The 21,209-nt window shown below is 38.0% G+C and overlaps 1 protein-coding gene across 18 annotated transcripts in view; it reads left to right on the top strand.

Annotated features, from left to right (window-relative positions):
* The window catches only part of ORC3 (origin recognition complex subunit 3), a 73,728-nt gene that overhangs the window by 40,422 nt on the left and 12,097 nt on the right, over positions 1-21,209 (top strand). For 5 of the 18 annotated variants that reach the window (XM_086317787.1, XM_086317785.1, XM_086317790.1 and 2 more), the window contains exons 12-16: positions 2,679-2,795; positions 3,637-3,716; positions 16,600-16,733; positions 19,817-19,893; positions 20,812-20,912. In XM_086317787.1, the coding sequence (XP_086173913.1) occupies positions 2,679-2,795; positions 3,637-3,716; positions 16,600-16,733; positions 19,817-19,893; positions 20,812-20,912 (509 nt within the window). Of the gene's footprint in view, positions 1-2,678; positions 2,796-3,636; positions 3,717-16,599; positions 16,734-17,564; positions 17,603-19,813; positions 19,894-20,811; positions 20,913-21,209 lie in introns of all 18 variants that reach the window. The other 13 variants (XR_015133159.1, XR_015133160.1, XR_015133162.1 and 10 more) reach the window with 4 other exon arrangements.

Here is a 21,209-nt window from a genome sequence, read left to right as displayed (position 1 = left end):
AAGATTCCGGAGGAAAAATTTATGAATAGAAAACAGGAGAACTATTTCAACAGGCTATGTTTCTGCATGAGCATGGTGTGATGCTGCTGTAATGTATTAAGAGGGAAATTTTCTCATGCATCAGGACCTCTTACAGGCGGAAGTTTATGAAAATGTGTTCATACAGTGCTTTAGGAATTGTTGCCCTGCACATTTGCAGGTAGCTGTCGCAGTAAGACAAAGAACTTAGAGAACAGATTACATGAAAAAGTTAAATTAGTCATTGGTGATGTTTTCTGTTGCAGCTGATAAGCACACAGGTATAAATAACAGTGGAATCTTTCTTATATGGAGTAAGGTTCTGAAGTCAGCACATTAAGTCAGAGATTTTGGATGGTCAAAATTACTGTTGAAGATCCCTTAGAATGGTATAACAGATCTCTCAATTAGTCCAGTGTAGCCAGTTTTATTTCCAATGTTGGAATAAGAACTCCCATATCCTCAGATGAAATAGTCTGCCATGTTATAGGAACAAAACAAAAGAAGACAAAATGTTTTTTAAAGGCTAGAATTCTAATCATCACAGGGATGTGAGGCACAGTGGAAAATGTGAAGGTACTAAGACTGTTTGGGAGAAAACATGTTTGTATCTTTCCTCTTCCACTTACTCCAGGGCATCTAGTTCCTGGAGTGTGCAACATTGCCCATACTGTGTCAAGTATTTCTTTTCTTTCCACATCCAAGTAAATTTAGTGAAGATGTCATTCATTTCTACTGTATCACCCAGTTATTTGTATTTACAGTTAGTCCACAAAGCAAAAGTAAGAGGTAGTACATGAAGTACAGTTATTATTCAGTAATAGATTCCTTTTCCTTCAGAATATTGCCCCTGTTTACAAGCTGTTTACTCACATATCAAGGTAAGCCATTAGTGGCTTTATGCAGTCTCTATGTTATAGCTTACAGTGAAAATAGAAATTAAGTGTACTCTGACAGTGGCAGTTAAAATACCCTTTGTTGTGATAGAAGACCTAGATTTTTGAAATTACCAACTAACTCAAATACTGGTGGGAAAAAACTTTGATACTAAAAGCTTTTCTTTCATTTGCTCTATGCTTTTAGATAATGACTCAGATTGCTGACCAAGGAATTGATTTCTAAGTGAGTTAGAGTTCAGAAAAATATATCAGATTTGTTATATTAGATAGTTTAGATTTGTTTGAATTTATTGATATCTGGGGGCTTTCTGGGTAGCACAGCTGGTAAAGAATCTCTCTGCAATGCAGGAAACCCCAGTTCAATTCCTGGGTTGGGAAGAGCCCCTGGAGAAGGGCATGGCAACCCACTCCAGTAGTCTTGGGCTTCCTTCGTGGCTCAGATGATAAAAATCCACCTGCAGTGCGGGAGACCTGGGTTTGATCCTTGGGTTGGGAAGATCCCCTGGTGGAGGGCATGGCAACCCACTCCAGTATTCTTTTCTGGAGAATCCCCAGGGACAGAGGAACCTGGCAGGCTATAGTCTATGGGGTTGCAAAGAGTTGGACACAACTGAGTGACTAAATGCAGCACATTGATACCTGGAGGTGTTGTTTTCTGCATGGTTGACCACTGAAATATTGGGTATCTGCAGAATATTGCAGGAAAAAAGACAGTTCAGTACTTAAGGTTTTTTAATTTGACTTCTTATTGGAGAAAAAAATTTGAAGATGGTAGCACAGATCATAATCCTCTTAAGAAAATGTTACAGGAATAAGTGATAAAAGTATTTGAAGTATGAAAAATGCATGATAGGGTATAGTATTTTAAAATCCCTTTTAAAACATTTCATAAAGTTCTAGAAAACTCTCCTAATCATCACCCCTCCAAAGAAAAGCCTTTTGAAACTGATTTGTGAGATTGGTCATCCCATAGGTTTCTTAAGACTGCCTCCCATATCACACTTCTTAGATTCTAAATTATACAGCTTGTTGGCTTCAGGGTTCTAATTTTCAGTTTCACCCGCTTAGTTGGTAAAGTGAACAAAACCAGTATTGGAGAATCTCAATGAAAAAGCAAAGATTTATCATAGTCACCTGCATGTTTCTACTACAGTCTGTCCTTCCCTTTCAACACAACTTTAGTAGGACTATGAGAAAAGAGTACAGGGACTTCCCTGGTAGTCTAGTGGTTAAGACTCTGTGCTCCCAGTGCAGAGGGCATGGGTTTGATTCCAGGTCAGGGAACTGAGCTCCTATAATGCTGCGTGGTGTGGCTTAAAACATCATGGAACCACAGTAACCATTAATTACATTGGTACTGAGAGCTCTGGTGATCTCCTCACCCCTCTAATGCCACAGAAGCTAGAGGATGATGGCCATCCCTTGCTGTGGTATACACCAGGTGACTGATGTGGGCAAGCGTCCAGCAGGTGCTCTTTTGCACAGTTGTATTTTGGAGGGGCCAAGTCTTTGTGGCAGTGCTTTAGACAAGAGGAAATTAAATTAGTTACAAAATTAATTTAGTTTTGGTATGTATAAAATATCACCAGACTTGACACTAAATAAAAAGTATCCAACTGTTATCCTAGATTTTGTGTGCATGATGAATTCTCAGACTTAAGGTTAGTTTGTAATTCTGAATCTTCTCTCATCAGTTTTCTGGAAATTAGATTTTATTATTCTACTAATTGCTGACTTACATATTTGTAATGACTTTTTTAGGAGGAAACACAATCATTACTAGAAAACCTGCATGTTTACCATAAAAATTACTTCCTGGTTTTGAGATGTCTTCATCAGTTCACCTCTTCTCTTCCCAAATACCCATTGGGTCGACAGGTAACCAGAACTTACTCATTTGGAATCTCTGATGTAGGAATATTACTGGTTTTTCCCTTTGAGTTTACTAGCATTCAGGCCTCAGAATTTGCAATGGATCCACATCTTGCCGTGTATGCACAGTCTAAATCCATTCCAGCTGTACATGTTACTGGTAATTGAAACAGTATTTTTTGTTCTTTTGGCCACAACTAGAAACAGCCATGTGAATCCAAGTGGTGGTGCTTTCCCTTCAGTGTGTTTGTGCTAAGTCATTTTAATTTATTCTCTTTAATACTTTGTCACTTATACTGAGAAAGCTGATCCTCCACTTTAGTGAAATAAAAAAGGAATCTGTTTGAGACTGCCTAATGGTTAACCGTGCATTATACCCAGAACTAAAGGAAAGTAGTGCTTTTGCTTCTTGCAGAATTATGCTCTGCTGGCGTTTGGGTCATAACATAAGCCTGTGAACCATCTGCAAGGGAAGAATTCTGTATTCCTAAATCTTTGCATTCTTAACTCAGAGGTTGAGAGAACAAATATAAATGTAAGAATGACTTGTTTATTTTCTGCCATTAAACCTTCTTTTTAGTAATCACATCATCATTTTAATAATTTTCTTATTGCAAAGTGACCAGTGATATCAGCCAATCCCAATAGGATCTCATTTTGCTCTCATGTGAATGATGTTTTATGTAAATGCCCAATCCATGTGATATGTGCCCTATCTATTGTCATTTACAGAAAATGTCTGTTTTTAAAAAAAATTTTTTTTGACCTCATTTATGATTTTCCCAAACTAGTAATGTGCAAACTTAGATCATTTTTGGTCCCTCACAAGTATGCTGTTCACTTCCAGATCAGAGAGCTGTACTGCATGTGTTTAGAAAAGAACATATGGGATTCAGAGGAGTATGCATCAGTCTTGCAGCTGCTGAGGTAGTTTGTTTTTTTTTTTCCCTTTTTTATCTACTCTAAGCCTGCCAATAAATAACACCTGCTTCCAGAACTCTGCCTGCCAAGGAGTTTCATAAGTAGCCACGTTGTAACTAATATTTGTATATATCTTGAATTTTATGTTTGTAGTTAATAGAAACCATCCATTTCTTTGCTAGTCTTACCTTGTTTCTAAACTTTTGATTTTTTTTAAGTAAAATCAGTGTTTGCTTTGTGAATTGTTGATACCACACAGGAAGAACCTTGGTGTTGATCACTTCAGCTCAGCCAGCTTGCCGTTACGATAGGGAAGGTAGTCACAGCAAGCATGCTCACGTGGCTCCAGCCTGGTTGGGTTGAGGGGCGGCATCACTGAGTGAAGTGCATCCTGTGAAGGAGGCCACTGCTGACCCAGATGAGGAGTGGCTGCTGCTGGGCAGTGGTCTTGATGCCTTCCTCAACCTGAGCTGACTCTGTCAGCATTAACATTGGCCAAGCTGTAAATTTTTTCTAGTATTATATGAATAAATAAGGTATCTTGGTGCTATTATCAGATATCAAACATCACTTATTCCTGACAAATTTATCTTTTAAAGTTATAATTATTTGTTTTCTTTGGCTTTATGCCTTATATGTATGGTGACTTGTTAGTCTTTCGTAAAAATAATGACCACTTGGGTAGTGAAAGAAGGAAATCCAAGTGTGAGTTGTTTTTGCACGCAGTCTTATAATTTTCCTCAGTGGATATAAATGTTCATATGAAAATATCATAAAGAAGTCCAAGAACTGAATATTTACTAAGCCTTGGCTTCCCCTGGGTCCACAAGAAAAGAACAGATGGGCACAGTAGGAGGAAAATTCACATTGAAAGCACTTTCAGTCCCGAGACTTAATAATACAAATGTTAGTTATCCAGCAGGTGCAGCTTAAGATAGGAAACTAATTTTATGCTATCTGGAAAAATAACTCCCCATGGAAACTAGATTGCCACTGAAAAGCTATGTTTTATTTCATTTTCTTTAAATGCCAATAAGAGATTTCCGTATATTTACATACTTCAACTGGAATGTTCCTGAGATTTCTTTTGTTTTCTATTCAAGTCAGCATACTTATCTCAAGCACCCAGTTGATTCTTGCTGGGTTTCCTCTTTAACCTTCATGATTAGCAATTGCCTTCCTTTTCCAGTTGGGTATTTCTAAATTCATAGATTTCTTTGTCAGGGAGAGTCAGGGATCAAGAATGCCAATTCTAAATAAGGGTAAGGAAATGTGAACAATGATAGTTATCGTATGCACTATTGGATAGTACTAATCAGAGATCATGAAGTCTTGCTGTGTCAGGCACTGTCAGTACACTTTCCAGTCTAATACTCAGGTGCGCCTTTGTGGCAGACACCATTAGCCACACTTTACAGCAGGTGAAACTAAAGCACAGATAGGGTTTAAGTAATTTGCCTGAGATCTTATAGCTGTTGATGGAACTAGGATTTTAATTCAGATCTGACTTTAAAATTTTTATACTTTCCACTTTTCTTTGCTCAGGTCTAAAATAGGGATTTGGGGATCTGAATAAAGCAGAACCAGTGAATAGAAAGCAAAGTTTCAATCATATTGCTAATCTGAGGTCAGAAACAGGAATATTAAAAACACTAAGGATAAATACAGCAGTTACAGCAAGGACAGGCAAGAATCTGGAAACTACCAGAGAGAAAGAAATCTGCCACCCTTCAAACTGGAATTCTTCTTTTCCCCTTTGTATAGATAAGATGTTGACAAAAAATCAGGGACACTTGTCAGTTTAGTCATTCTAAATGGGAAACATCTGAATTTAGGAAACCAGACATTCTTGTCTCCTGTCTTCAAATAATTGAAGTCATAAGAGAAAATTAAGTTAAAAATGATCACTGAATGTTTCTTTGGAACGAAAATCTGTAGTACTATTAGAAACATAGTCTAGTAACATTTCCAATTTGAACTTTTTGTTAAGAGTTACATGAATGGCAGTATTTTTCTTGAAAAATCCCTTTTATCTGGAAACTGACATGTTTAAATAACCAGAGGTCTACTTGATGAAATATTTTGTGACCATTAAAAAGTACAAAATTCCTAACATTTGTGTGGAACTGCAAAAGACCCTAAAGAACCAAAACAGTTTTGAGGAAGAACATAGGTGGAGACATACTTCTTGATTTCAGTGTATATTACAAAACTGTAGTAATCAAAACAGTATGATATTGGCATGAAAACAGACACACAGAGGAATGGAGCATAATAGAGAACCCAGAAATAAACTCATGCTTACATGGGCAGTTAATTTATGACAAAGGAGACAAGAATATACAATGGGGCAAGAACAGCCATCAACAAATGGAATTGAAAAAACTGGACCACTAATCAACTCAAAATGGATTAAAGATGAACACAGTTAAAACCATAAAACTAGAAGAAAACATAAGTAATGAGCTCCTTGACATTGGTCTTGGCAATGGTTTTTTGGCTTTGACACCAAAAGCAAAGACATAGGAGTGGGACTGTATTAAGCTAAAAAGCTTCTGCACAGCATAGGGAACCATCAACAAGATGAAAAGGCACCCTACAGAATGGGAGAAAATATTTGTAAATCATATATCTGATGAGGGATTAATATCTAAAATATATAGAGAACTCATACAACGCAATAGAAAAAAAATCTGATTAAAAAATGAGCAGAGGATATGAGTAGACATTTTTCCAAAGAGGACATACACATGGCGAGCAGGTACATGCAAAAGTGCTAAACATCACTAATCATCAAGGAAATGCAAATCAAAACCACAATTAAGGTATCACCCATTAGAATGACTTATCAAAAAAACAAGAAACAACAAGTATTGGTGAGGGTGTGAAGAAAAGGGAACCCTACTTCCCTGTTGGTCGGAATGTAAATTGTGCAGCTACTATGGAAGACAGAATAGAGATTCCTCAAAAAGTTAAAAATAGAGCTCCTTTATGATGTAGCATTTCCACATCTGCATGTTTATAAGAAGGAGAGGAAAGCAATAACTCAAAAAGATATCAGCACTGTGTTTACTACAACATTGTTTACAGTAGCCAAGACATGGAATGAACCTAAGTGTCCATCAATGGTTGAATGGATAGGCAGATTGTGTGTGTGTCTGTGTGTGTTATTCAGAAATAAAAAGAAGGAAATGCTGCCTTAACACTGAACTTACGGAATCAGAGAACAAATTGGTGGTTGCCAGGGGTAGGTGGTGGTCAAAATTGGTACAAACTTCCAGTTACAAAGGAATCCTAGGATTGTAATGTACAGCATGGTTACTATTAATAATACTGTATTGTGTATTTGAGAGTTGCTTAGAGAAACTATGTGAGATGACAGATGTTAACCAGATTTATTGTGGTGATCAGTTCACAGTATATACATATACTGAATCATTTGTATACCTGTAACTAATGTTATATGTCAATTATATTTCAATTAAAAGATATTTACAAGGAACTTACAAGAATATTGAAAATGTCAACTATTCGTAAGTGGAAAAGACCTATAGAATTTATCAGTTATTTTTAAGTGTAAATGACAGACATTGATGTGTGGAGAGCATTTATAATATGTCATAATCTGACATGAGTGCAGTGGTTCTGCATGTCTTCCATAACCTTTCCTCTGTCAGTCAACTCTTGGAGCCTGAAGACCACATTCCTATACAGGATATGAGTTGGTTAATTTTCTCTCAACCATGTGTCATTATAAAAGGATATATTTAAGTTAAAACACTGTTTGGGAACAGAAAGTGGTAAAAAAAAAAAAAGTTATGCTAGCTGAGCAGTAAGCTAGGTGAGTGTCTTTTTCTGGTCAGCTCTGAAAGACCTTAAGAGGAAAATTTTAGCTTTCTATTGGAGAGAATTTCTAGACAGCCACCTAAATATCAAACACTAGACCAAGAATTTTTCAGATTTTAAAATTTGAAAAATCATGCTTCAATAAGATGATTTAAAGGGTTAACATAAATCATAAAGTCCTCCACTTCTAGGCCACTGATGGCTCAGCTGGATGGAGGCACACTGCCCTACCCCAGCAGTACCAGTGGAGCCCCATAGCAATGGTTCTCAGACTGGGCCCTTCTTCTTAGGAGAATTTACTGTCCCTTGGCCCCTCTGCCATCAACTGAGATCACTCATCTAGAGTTATCACATTGTTTTTCTCCAATAAGTAAACCAAAGCCAGAAACATTGAGTGACTTTTCTGCAGTTGGCAGAGCTGGCATTTAACTCCAGATCTTCCATGTTCAGTCAGTTTTTCAGCCCTATTCCAATTTTTCGAGTGGTGGTATAAAAGGAAATTTATATGGGTTTGTGGCCAGAAGTCCATGTTGAAAGGGTACCCCACATTTTAAAATGAGCCAGCAGAGCAAGCTCCTGTGGACTCAACCCACACTCCATCTTGAGGACATATTGGCACAGTGTGCAGACATCTGTAATGAATGGAGCCACAGTGTCTAGTCTGCTTATCCCAAGTGGAACCTTATGAGCTTGCTACAGAAACAGATTTTTAAATTCAAGTTGATTGATAGGTGAAGAATTTACTTTAGGCTGAAAGAGATTATTTTAATTTCTGAATAAGGCTTTTGAATTAAACAGTAATATATTAGCAGGTCAGCTCAGCTTTCATTGAGTTTAGAAAAAAAAATGACTGAAGTAATAATATTGACATTTGATCACTTTCAGTTCAGTTCAGTTGCTCAGTTGTGTCCAACTCTTTGCGACCCCATGAATCGCAGCACGCCAGGCCTCCCTGTCCATCACCAGCTCCCGGAGCCCACCCAAACTCATGTCCATCGAGTCAGTGATGCCATCCAGCCATCTCATCCTCTGTCATCCCCTTCTCCTCCTGCCCCCAATCCCTCCCAGCATCAGGGTCTTTTCCAGTGAGTCAGTTCTTCACATGAGGTGGCCAAAGTATTGGAGTTTCAGCCTCAGCATCAGTCCTTAGCTTAGTTCAAAGAGACTAGAGGTTTAGAATCTAAATAATGCATTGTTTCCTGACTTTGCAGATTAACTTTGATAATATTTAAAGATCTTGTTATGAAAAATGACACAACTCCACAGTCTGTGAGGCACTTCCTAAATAATAATAATCTAACTTCTCATGATCAAGATTTATCCATGCAAAAGCTCTCTGAGACTGCAGAACTAAAATATGATTTCAACGGGGATTGCTAATCCTCAGTTTGCATCCTGTCAAGCCCTTCACAGTTTTCTGTGGGCTGCTGCTTAACTCAGACAAACAGCTGAATTGTTGAAGCTCATTTTAAAGCAAAAGATGCTGCGTGGCTTTAGTGTATGTAAGAATCAGTTGAAGCATTAAACATACAGATTCTACCCTCCCCCAAAAGATTCTGAATGTGACTGCTGGAAACTTGGGTGTAATGGTCAGCGGAAATCAGAATTTAAGAAGCACTTTACATTTGGACAGGTGGTCCAGGGGCCACACTTTGAGAAATGTGCTTCTAAATAATAATGGAGAATAAGAAAGGAATACAAAAAAATTGAGGGAAGAAATGAAGCTGAAAAAGAAGCTGGATGGCTTTAGGCAGTTGGTGTCAAATTAGTTCCAAAACTAGACCAAGGTATTCTACTGCTAGTAGTGAGCTGTGTTTTTTTATCTCAACAGATAGAAAAAAGATCTGCATTTGTGTTTTAAGTTTTTCTTTATTAAACATTTAGTGCCTACTACGACTTTACTGCTAGTAAAATGAATGGGTAGCTAAGAAATAATTAATTAAAAAAAATCAGAAGTAGCTAATTAAACTGTTCGAAAGCTTTACTTCTTCTGATTTCAGGGTTATACTTTTGTAGTGCATCAGTAAAAGTATTTATGTATTTTATCTTGCTGAAGTGTCTCTAACCATATGGTAGAATTGACTCATTTTGACATAGTATAAAAAGCTTGAAAGTGAAAATGTTGGTCGCTCAGTCATGTCCGACTCTTCATGAACCCATGGACTGTAACCCACCAGGCTCCTCTGTGCATGGGATTCTTCAGGCAAAATACTGGAGTGGGTTGCCATTCCTTTCTCCAGGGGATCTTCCTGACCCAGGAATCAAGCCTGGGTCTCCTGCATTGCAGGCAGATTTTTTACCATCTGAGCTACAAAGAGCATGGTGCTCCATGAGCCCCGTGACTTCAGGGTGCTCCCTCCAGGAGCCAATTTGAAAACAGAGAAATTATTCTTCACCTGAGGTCATGAAATTTCTTTTTTACTGCTTGGCCACTATCTTGTTTACCCATTCAAAAAATGTTGTTTTTAATACTCCATATGTCAAGTCACTGACCTCTTGACAGTGATGACCCTAGTCCTTACCCACATTGAATCTTGGCTGAGTAGGGAGATTAAGGTGGATAAGTAGATAGACAGGTACAATACAGGATAATAAGGCCTGTGTTGGTATGGTCTAGTGCGCTAAGGAACTAATAGACTGGACAGTTACCCTCTGTTTCTTGGAGGAAGTGACCTCTAATATGAAATATCAAGGCTTAGAAGGAATTAGGCATATTTTGGTTTATTTCACTTGTTACCATCATATGTGATTGCTTTGTTGTGTTGTCTTGGAAGAAGACAGTCTCTGTGAGTATGTTTTTGGCAAGCCTTTTCGTTTTGCTTTCTTCTAGTCTTTGTTGATGTACTTCCAGGTTTGAGTCTAGAATATTTGAATATTTTTCAAAACTGTGCTGGTAGTGTCTGCCTAGAACTTGAGAACTCATTATTCAGAAGATCTTTGCGTTAGCCATGGACTGACCAGTTTCTCCTCTAGCCTGTTCTCAATCAGACGTTTATATTGACCAGTTTCTCCTCTAGCCTGTTCTCAATCAGACGTTTATATAATTAGTACTTAACCGGAAATTACTGCCTTTCTGCATGATGAAGCAGAACACTCAATGCTCTTCAGGGTGATTGCTCTTATGATTGCTAAATGATTCTCTGTCTTAGTTTAGGGAAATTTTTTTTTTTAAATAACAAGCTATAGAACTTTTAACACATTAAGTACCACAAGCCTTTTTTGAACCATTTACCCAAAAGTGATATAATCACTTAATCAAGTTGGTTCAAGACAGAATAGCTTTTTCAGCACTAATGAGACCTGTCTTAGATGTGTTATTTTTCCTCTCTTTAAAGTGGCGGTCCCCACCGTTTTTTGCCACCAGAGGTCAGTTTTTTGGCAGACCACTTTTCCACGGATCCAGGGTTGGGTCAGGGGGATGGTTTCAGGATGATTCAAGCACATTGCATTTATCGTGCAGTTTATTTCTGTTATTAGTACACCTCAGATCATCAGACATTGAGTCTTGGAGGCTGGGGACCCCTACTTCAAAGTGGTCTGGTGTGCTGACTTTCAAACTTTTTGATACAGTTCGTCCTCCATGTCTGCAGGTTCCACATCCATGGATTCAAGTAGCCACAGGTTGAAAATATTTTTTAAAATTCCAAAAAGTTCCAAAAAGCAGGGGGGAAAATGCATATGAGTTTACTGTGCACTGGCAGCTATTTACTTTGTATTCATATTGTATTTGCAACTATGTGCATAGCATTTACATTGTATTAGATTCTATAAGTAATCTAGAGATAATTTAAAGTATCTAGGAGGATATGTATAGGAGATATGCAAATACTGTGCCATATAATGGATTCCAGCATCCTCAGATTTTTGTATCTGCAGGAGTCCTGGAACCCATCCCCCACAGATACAGTAAGGACAACAGTATTTTCTTCTCAGTTTTATTCTGTTTCTTTGAAAGCAAATGCTAGATGGAATTCACAACAATTTGAAGCATATCACACTGCTCCAGTTTCTCTTCAGTCTCTCCGTAGCTGATTTGGTTTCCGCACTCTTTTGGTCAGGGTCACCAGCGACCCTCATGTTTCTAAGTCTCATGGTCAATTCTGTCTTCATTTGCGTTAACCTATTATCATCTAACACAGTTCATCACTCCTCATTAATGACTTTCTAGGGCCTAGATTCTTTTGGTTTTCCTCATACTTCAGTGCATGCTCCTCCCCTTCAGTCCTCTTTGGTAATTTCTCTTCTCCCTAACATTCTAACATTGCAGTCCCTCAGGGCTTAATCAAAAGCCCCCACTTTTCTCCTGTGTGTCAGACTCTTAGGTCCATCTACCTATTTGCATCTCCACTTGGATATCTGTATATATCTCAGAATTAGCATGTTTCGAACTGAATGCCTGATTTTCCCTTGAAACCTAGAATCTTGCCGCATTCTTTCTATCCTTCCAATTGTTCAAAGCCGAAAACTTGCATTCTGCCTTCAAAATATTTCAAGAACCAAACCTCTTCTTAACACCTTTCCCATTAGTACCACCACTGTCCAAGTCACTGTCATCTCTCGTTTGGATTATTGCCATCACCTCCTAACTGACTTCCTTGCTTCAATGCATGCTCCCTTCCAGGCTTTTCTCAAAATAGAAGTCAGAATAATCCTTTTAAAATATGCCAGATAAGGACATTTCCTGGCAGTCCAGGAGTTAGGATTTTGTACTTACAGTGTCAGGGTGTGGGTTCAATCCCTGGTCAGGGAACTAAGATCCCGCAGGTGGAATGGTGTGGCCAGAAAACGAAATGAGATGACATGAGATGAAATACAGTCAGATAATGTCCCTCCTTTGCTCAAAACTCCCATTTGCACTCAGCAAAACTGCAGTCTATACAGTGACCCTGCGTGATTTAGCCCCCCATTACCTCTCTCTGATTTCATCTTCTGCTTCTTGTTCCCTCCTTCCACTTGTGTGGCAAGTAATTTAAATGAGAACATAACACTTTTCTGACATTAATGCTTGTGTTATATATCTCTGAAAGCCAGTCATTTGCTGGTGGCTTTTTGTACTTTGAGATTTTTCCTGGTACAAACATGTTAAGTCGTACTATATACAGTGTTCCACAGCTTGGATTGTTTTTTGTTTTTTGGATTCGTCTGGTTGGTTTTTGTCGTTGCAGTTACTTGTTTTGCACCTAATATTCTACTTAAGGTGCTTCTATAATATCATTGGTAAAAGCATAGATGCCAAGCCAGACTAGGTTCAGATCCCAGCTTGCCAGTTACCAGACTCTGAACAAGTTGCCCAAGTTTTCTGTGCCTCTGTTTTCTCATTTCTTAACATGATAATAATAATAGTATTTGTATCATACAGTGTTGTGGAGATCAAATGATGCCTGGTTATGTGTGCTTAGAAATATTAGTTGTCATCACTTGCGTTACTTCACTGTTTATCACTGCTATATAGGATCCCTTGTTTTGAAAGTGTAGCACTTGATTTTATTAGTCCCTTGTTTGATATATGTTTAGGTTGTTTATAATTGTCTATTACAGTTATCACTGAGGGTGAGTTTGTGTTTGCACATTAGTATAATTATTTTCACAAAGTACACACATAGAGTTTTTGAGTCCAGAATATAAACACAATTGTATTAAAGTACACTTGCACCAGCAGTGTATCAGTGTTTCCCCACACCTTTGCTGATGCTGGATATTATCAGACTTAAAAAGCTTTCTTTTTTTCTTCTAGCATTTCATGATTGATGGAATAGTTCTTTCCCCACTTCTCACACCGCATTCACATTTTTATTCTTTCTGAAAAATGCTGAGGGTAGTGGTCAGTTTTTTTCAAGCTAGTTATTTCTAATACTCCCCATCTCTTCCCCACTGATTTGAAGTGCTACCATTATGTGATGTACCGAATTCTCATATATACCTCTCTTTCTAGACCCTTATTTCATTCTGTTGGTCTCTTACTGTACAAAGTACCATCTGACTTTAATCACTGTAATGTATCCCTTTTGATATATTAGTAGCCCTGCTACACATACTGAAGTATACAAACATTGTTCCTCAGTTGTAGGAACATGAATTTTTTTTCTAGATAAATTTTAGACTGTTTCTTTAGGCTTTTAAAATATGCCCACTGGAATTTTGTTTCAGAAAGTGTTGAAATGTGGATTAATTTGGAATGAATTTATTTATTTACAGTATTGAAGGTTAGAACTGAAAATGTCTATTCAGGATTTTAATATTTTGCTATGTCTTATACATTTGTTATAACATTCTGTAGTTTTTGTTGCCATTTTGAACTTGCTCTTTTTTTCCATAGTTAGGCTTCCCTTGTGGTTCAGCTGGTAAAGAATCTGCCTACAATGCAGGAGACCTGGGTTTGATCCCTGGGTTGGGAAGATCCCCTGGAGAAGGGAACGGCTACCCACTCTAGTATTCTGGCCTGGAGAATTCCATGGACTGTATAGTCCATGAGGTCGCAAAGATTCAGACATGACTGAGGGACTTTCACTTTCACCTATAAGATATTAATGTGTGTGTACATATACACACATATATGTATTTACCTTATATCCAGACACACTTTTATATGCTTTAATACTTTTGTAGCTTTCTTAAACTTTCTAACCTTATAGTCATATCATACGCAAATAATAAATTTCATCTTCCTTGCTTATATTTGTACCACTTGCTTCTTTTTTCTTAATTCGTTGTAGACTAGATTCTAGAATGATGTTGAAGAGTAGCGATGATAGCAGGTATCTTTGTTGGTTCATTTTATGAAAATAACTGAATTGAAAATTTTTAATTAATAATTTTATTGGATTGATCACATTGCTAGCTCTAATCAGTGTTACTTCAGGTCTTATTTTTTATTAAACCTGGGAGTACTTAAGAAAGTGTAAGGTCATTTCTTATTCTGGAAACAATAGGAACAGAGTCTTTGACTATGAATAAAAAGAGGAATAAGTATCCAAATCTCTAGAAGTCTTCTATACCTGAGATGAAAGAGCCACCCTTTCCAATCAAATGTCATATTAAAAATTATGGCTAGTAAAGTTTGATTTCAAAATTGTATGACACAATGCCATTTTTTCCTGCATCCTGAAGATGAATAATAGGGTTTACCCTCCTCAATATTCAGTTTTGTAAGTTGCCCGGGGATAAGAGGTGTGGCTGCCTGTGGCCTGAGAAGCTAGTCAGTCCTTAGGGGCTGCTGGTATGGGTTCTGCCTCCATCAGCATTTCCTCAGCCCTGCCAGCAAGCCAGTGCCTGTGATTACTTGGAGCCTGGCAATGCAGCTCTTGCCTGAGTCTCTTGTCCTTCTGAGTAGGGCTAAAGGTCGGGGATGACAGGTTATTCAGGTGTGTCTGACTTTGAGTTAACTCTCTTGTCTTCATAGTTTGATTCATAGTCTGGGCAATAGGAAGCCAGAAGTTTTAAATAATCTCAAATGTAATCAAGATTTTAATGTGTTGGCTTGGTTTTCTTTGACCTGTTAACTGCCTTTCATTCACAGATAAAGGTTACACTTTGGATAATTATTTCATTGTTGTAGAATGAAGAAGAGATATTTTTCTTAAGATGAGGAAAAAGTTTGCTTTTTGTCCACCCCTCTCAGTTTCTACATTTATTGGTTATTTTCTTCATTTGTTTTTGTTTTAGAGTCTTTGTGGTGGGTTTGTTTGTTTGTTTGTTTTTGGTTTGTGTTTAAATTCTACTTGAAGTAATCAGCTTAATTTCTAGGTAATCATAGTCTACTTAGCTTTTTCTCTAACTTAGTAATATTAAATTTTTATTTTGAAAAATTAATTTTTCATCTTGAAAATATCAAACATAAGATAGTTTTTACAGAATCACTCAGATTCTGAATTTGGCTGCTTTTTCCTGATTAATTTAAGAACTGGTAATCACTATCCTGTTACTGACTGTGATCTTAGGGGAGAGATCCTCTAAGTAACCTGAAAACCTGACCCTGAAAACAGGATCTTAATTTTAGAATATGTGTTTCTTCTCTGTTTCCTTTAAAAAAAATTGCATTTTATTTAATTTGGTTGTGCTGGGTCTTTATTGCTATGCATGGGCTTTCTAGTTGCAGCAAGTGGAGGCTTCTCTTTGTTGTGGTGCACGGGCTCTAAGACACACAGGGTTCAGTAGTTGCGGCTCGTGGGCTCTGGAGGGTGGACTCAGTAACACAGGCTTTAGTTGCTCCACGGCATGTGCAGTCTTCCCAGGCCAGGGATCGAACCTGTGTCCCCTGAATTGGCAGGCGAATTCTTACCCACTATACCACCAGGAATGTCCCCTTCTCTATTTCTAACAAAGATTTTCTCTATGGACTTGAAGGAGTTGCACAATCGTTCTACCTATGCTATAGAATAAACGCAATTGCCTTCCAGTTTAAAGTTCAGTGGATTTACTGACTGGTGTTAATAAAGCTGATAGAAGATATAAAACCTAGCCAAATTGGTAATAAGGAAATCATTGATATACTTTTTGGTCATTTCACATGTGCTTTCATTTAGCATGTGTTGTTATATCCTCAGTGGATGTTTCTTGTCTCTTAATTTACCTTTAAATCTGAAGGAAAGGAAAACTAACCTCCAAAGCCTACTGTGTGATAAATAAGCACTGTGCTAATCTTCAGCTGCATCTTCTCATTGAATTCTTAAGGCTCCATCTCACTTGTGAAATTTGTGAGTTACTGTTTCCATTTTAGAGACAAGGAAGCCAAGGATCAAAGATGTTTAGTAACATGTTCTTTATTACAAAATAGCAAGTGCCAGAGCCAGGCTACAGACCCAGATCTTTGTAAATTTTCCAAGTTGAGCTTCAATTTTTCAAGTTGAGAACTCTTCTGAGTACTTTGCAGTACTTTGAATATCACATCCATTGAGGAAGGTCTCTCCAAAAATAGTTGGTAGCTACAAATAAAGGATTTTACACTGTCTTCTTCTGAGCAGAAACATTTAATATGTAAGCACTGTTTTTTAAGTATATTGATTTTCCAGTTATATTACATCTCTTGTCACGGATTCTGTTCTAGGTTGTTGGCAAAGGATGAACTGATGGCCATGCTTCAGAACTGTTTCAAGCTTTTTCAGTCCTCTTCTGGAAAGGAGCTTGGCAACACAGCAAAGAAAATAGAGGAGTTCCTGGCCCAGTTTCAGAGCCTTGACGGTGAGAATATAATATCTTGCCAATTCTACTGGCTATGACAGTGATTTGACTAGAATAAAATGGAAAACCCTGTGTTTTGATGCACTGAGAGATGAAGAGATAATGAGTTTTTGATCAATCAGTATACCAAGCCTCAGAATAGCAGATCTTTGACAACCACAACTAGGCCAAATGGTTCTCTTCCAGCTTTGGTTAAAACAATGAAAACTATCAAATGGGCAAGAAAAAATATTACTTTCTCCAGATGCACTGTTTGGAGGACTTACCTTTTAAAAAAAAAATTAGGCAGCAAAGAGAAATAAAAAAGAGGTAGTAGAAGGGCATCATAATTAAGAACTCCTTTTTAGATGTTGTTTCTTAAGCATTTCATCAGATTCTTTATAGATTTCAAAAACAGTGCATAAATTATTTGTAAGCCTGAAAATTAATAGCTGTGAACTGCTTTCCCAGCAGTGAGGCTCATTGCTATGCTGATTACCAAAATATGCTTGAGGTTTGCTTTAATCAGATTTACAAAGCTTGAATCTCTCAATCCTCAATGAATTGCAGCAGCCTGGCGTTCCTCAGTGTTGGAGGGCACAGTTTGCTTTATCTTGCGTGATCTGCACAGGAATTGGTATGTCTGCCGAATGCTGGAGTGCCTGCTTGTGTGCAGGCAGCCTGTCTTGTGCTCTGATGCACCAGGACTTCTTTGTTCTGAGGGGGCTCCATGAGTTGATACTGATGTTTAACTTTTTGTGGGCTCTTCCCTTGCTCCATTTCTAGCACTAAAGTATGGTACTCCTTTGGTAAAACAAAATGACTATGTCCTTCTTATTTTCCCCTATTTAGGGAAATTTTAGTGGAGCCTCGGGAAAAGAAGCAGTCTGGTGCGTATAAGCACATAGATTGGACATGGCATGGTGAAAACATTTCACTTAGAATGTCTCTACCAATTTTTCCTGTGTTTGGCAAGTGTTCCTTTGTCTTTAAATCCTTTGGATTTAGGAAACTGCTTTTGCTGAAGCCAGTGGAAGATGAAAGAGCCAGTCTATTTGACTGGAGGGCCACCCCACAGTACAGGGGCTCCCTCCAGGTCATGCTCAGGCATTGCTCTATACTGCATTTGCATGACAGTCTGAGCTGAACCAGTTTCAAATCATAAACATTGTAAAGGACTAAAAACTGGTATCACAGAGATTATTGAGTCCAGCTGCAACAGAAACTAAAGCCCAGGAAGATAATCCTCTGAATTGAGATCTCAGAGCTAGCCAGGATAGCATCCAGCCTAGAGCTCACATATTTCTTAACTACCATCTCATTATTTTTTTCTCTCCAATTCACAGTCACCACCTAATTATGGTCACTAGGACAGGGAGGGACCACCCTTAAAGATATAAATAGGACAGAAGACTTAGAAGAATATAAGATAAATTAGCTAAATTTTAATCTTTTACAAAATTGGACTTGGATTTTTGTAAAATGAAACTGTAGATATAATCATGTTAATTAGAATTTGTGTAACACAAGCTAGTGAACAAATCTTGTGATGTGCTAATACTAAATAAAGGAATGTGGCTTTTAGAAATGGGAAGGTTGGTAATTAAGATAACAGTCTTCTTCAGAAGAATTTTATAAGTTGAAGCAAAACCAATGTCTTGAATAAATGTACTTCTCTATTTCTAAAAGTGCCATGTTGTTAATAATGAAGTGAAATTAACCCTCCCTTCCCATACTGGGCCAGTAGTAATATTTGACTATATGCTATCTCTGGTTCCTTGACAGTTATTACGTTTTACAGTTTAGGTTTAAAATTACATTTGGAGGGTTTGGTAGGTGAGAGTGTCATATGAGATTTATTTTTAAGGCTCTGCAACATGTTACTGAAATCAGATGAAGAGTTTATTAGGTGTTCTAACCTTAAATCATGTCTTTCTTAAACCAAGAATTATCACTAGCTAAAAAGAAATTTATTGTTTGAGAACAAAGCAGATTCTCCAGCTGCATCTTCAATTCAGTTCAGTTCAGTCGCTCAGTCATGTCCTACTCTTTGTGACCCCATTAATTGCAGCACGCCAGGCCTCCCTGTCCCTCACCATGTCCCGGAGTTCACTCAAACTCACGTCCATCGAGTCCGTGATGCCATCCAGCCATCTCATCCTCTTTCGTCCCCTTCTCCTCCGTCTTAGGTTTGGCCAAATAAGCCTTGAAAGTGTGAGATTCCAAAACCTGCCCTGCTCCAGGAAGAGGCTTTCAGAGTTTCATGATCTTTAGAAACACAACTACACCTTTTACAAGATATAGTTTTCTGTTTCTTATGCTAAAGAACCATGATGAATTTTGTGTTTTCGTAGATTATCTCAAAACTTTTATGTACTGGCCATTTTAGATGTAAGCAGCATTATGTCCAGAGAAGGCAGTGGCACCCCACTCCAGTACTCTTGCCTGGAAAATCCCATGGGCGGAGGAGCCTGGTAGGCTGCAGTCCATGGGGTTGCTAAGAGTCGGACACGACTGATCGACTTCACTTTCACTTTTCACTTTCATGCATTGGAGAAGGACATGGCAACCCACTCCAGTGTTCTTGCCTGGAGAATCCCAGGGACGGGGGAGCCTGGTGAGCTGCCGTCTATGGGGTCGCACAGAGTCAGACATGACTGAAGCGACTTAGCAGCAGCAGCAGCAGCATTATGTCAAATATAGTGCATCAGAAGATCGAGGCTAAGTTTGCCAGGGTGTTGTTTTGTTTACATCAATCATGGCATAGTCAGAGAAATACAGTTTAACTTTTTTTAAAAGCTATTTATAATAACACAAACATTTGGAAAATATTTTCCTGTTTGGAGGAGTTTATTTTCATTGTGGTCACATTTTTAAAATTCAGTAGCTGCTTTTTTTTGAAGACCTCTCTGTAGCATAACTTGTGTAATGTTTATTGACCCTCAGTCTCTGGAAGAGATCATTTATCTGATGGAACCTTGATCTCTTGCCACATTAAAAAAAGAAAAAGGATGAAACTTTATTCCCCTTGAAGTAGTAGAAATGTTTGTTCTCTTGAATGGATTTACCCAAGCTGCTGTATGTCGGTTTTGTATTAAAAGCAGAAACCAAAGAGGAAGAAGATACTTCTCAGTCACAGTCAAAAGGGCTTCAGAAGACGGACCTCTATCATCTTCAGAAGGTCAGATCATTCTCTTTTCCTTCCAGCTACATCCCCTGATGCTCCTGTGTGCTCTTGATTAGCTCTGCTCAGATGTTTTTGTTTTCATTTTAAAATCACAGCTAGGAACAAAGCAGACTTTGTAACTCACTTATAAATTGAACATCCTGTTTACCCCATAGCTATCTTCATTCTCCTTGTAGAAATCTGGAACTTACTAACCAATAAAGATAGAACCTGTTCTGATAGCCTCAGGGAGAAAGAGAATTAATTAATATCAATAATGGAAAATGGGAACATGGTTGCAAAAAGAAATCTGATTATTTATCTGATGTATTTGATTTTCAGTTTGGTCAAATTGAGATTCCAAAGAGATTTAACTCATTAATGTTATATATGTTCCTTGATTTATTTATTTTTTAATGTATATTGATTCATACAGTGTGTCCAATATAGCCTTTTTCAGATAGGTCTCACTTTAGGATCTTGGTTGGCGAAATAAAGAACCTTCTCTGTACCATGATACCAAGTTATGATCATGTAGAATAAAATACCAATCTAAGCAAAACAAAACTTACGGAGCCCATCCTGTTAACATGGCAAAGAGAAGGATTTTTTCTTCTTCTTGGAAGTCCTTTCCTTAAATGAAGTAAAGAGTTGTGGCTAGTGAGCGCACTGGCATATAACATAGTAATGAAGTAAACTGCCCATCTCCTCATTCCCTGAAAAGTCACTTGATGTTTTTTCCTACGCCTAGGAGGAGAGATTCTTCCCAGTTCTTAAAGATGACAGATAAACACAACCCATCTTGATTTGGTTCTGTTTCTGTACACCCCGTCATATGGAAGGGCATTGACTGCTTCTGCCTGAGCAACAGAGCTCCCCCTCTGAGGGGCTTCCTGTCTCAGAATCACCATAGGTCTGTTCTTTCCTCCACAGTCCTTACTGGAAATGAAGGAGTTAAGAAGTACCAGTAAGAGGCAGACCAAGTTTGAAGTCCTCAGAGAACAAGTTGTGAGCTTCGTTGACAGTCTGGTGAGGTGAGTTTATTGTTGCTCAGCAGAGCTAGAAATCAGGCTTCTTGCCCAAATGACACTGGTGTGATAGTTGTCTTCAGCCAGTGCGGAACTCTTCCGGTTTAGGCTTTATGCTTCTCAAGTCCCTCCATGCAGCTTAGACTTGTAATGTTGATTCCTTTCCCATCCTTATTAAAGCAGCTAACCAGATGACTTAGTTCATTCTTGAATAGAATACAGGCTTAAATTTAACCTGGTTCATTATGCTGACGGGGGAGAGGGGAAGTGGGGTTGGAAATAGAAAAGGATTTTTCTCCTTTC

Source organism: Bos grunniens, chromosome 9 (assembly GCF_055505025.1).
Source record: "Bos grunniens cultivar Pamir isolate PY7600 chromosome 9, Bosgru_T2T1.0, whole genome shotgun sequence".
Classification (NCBI taxonomy): Eukaryota; Metazoa; Chordata; class Mammalia; order Artiodactyla; family Bovidae; genus Bos; species Bos grunniens.
Note: the sequence above shows the minus strand (reverse complement) of the source record. Positions and strands in the feature narration are given on the sequence as shown.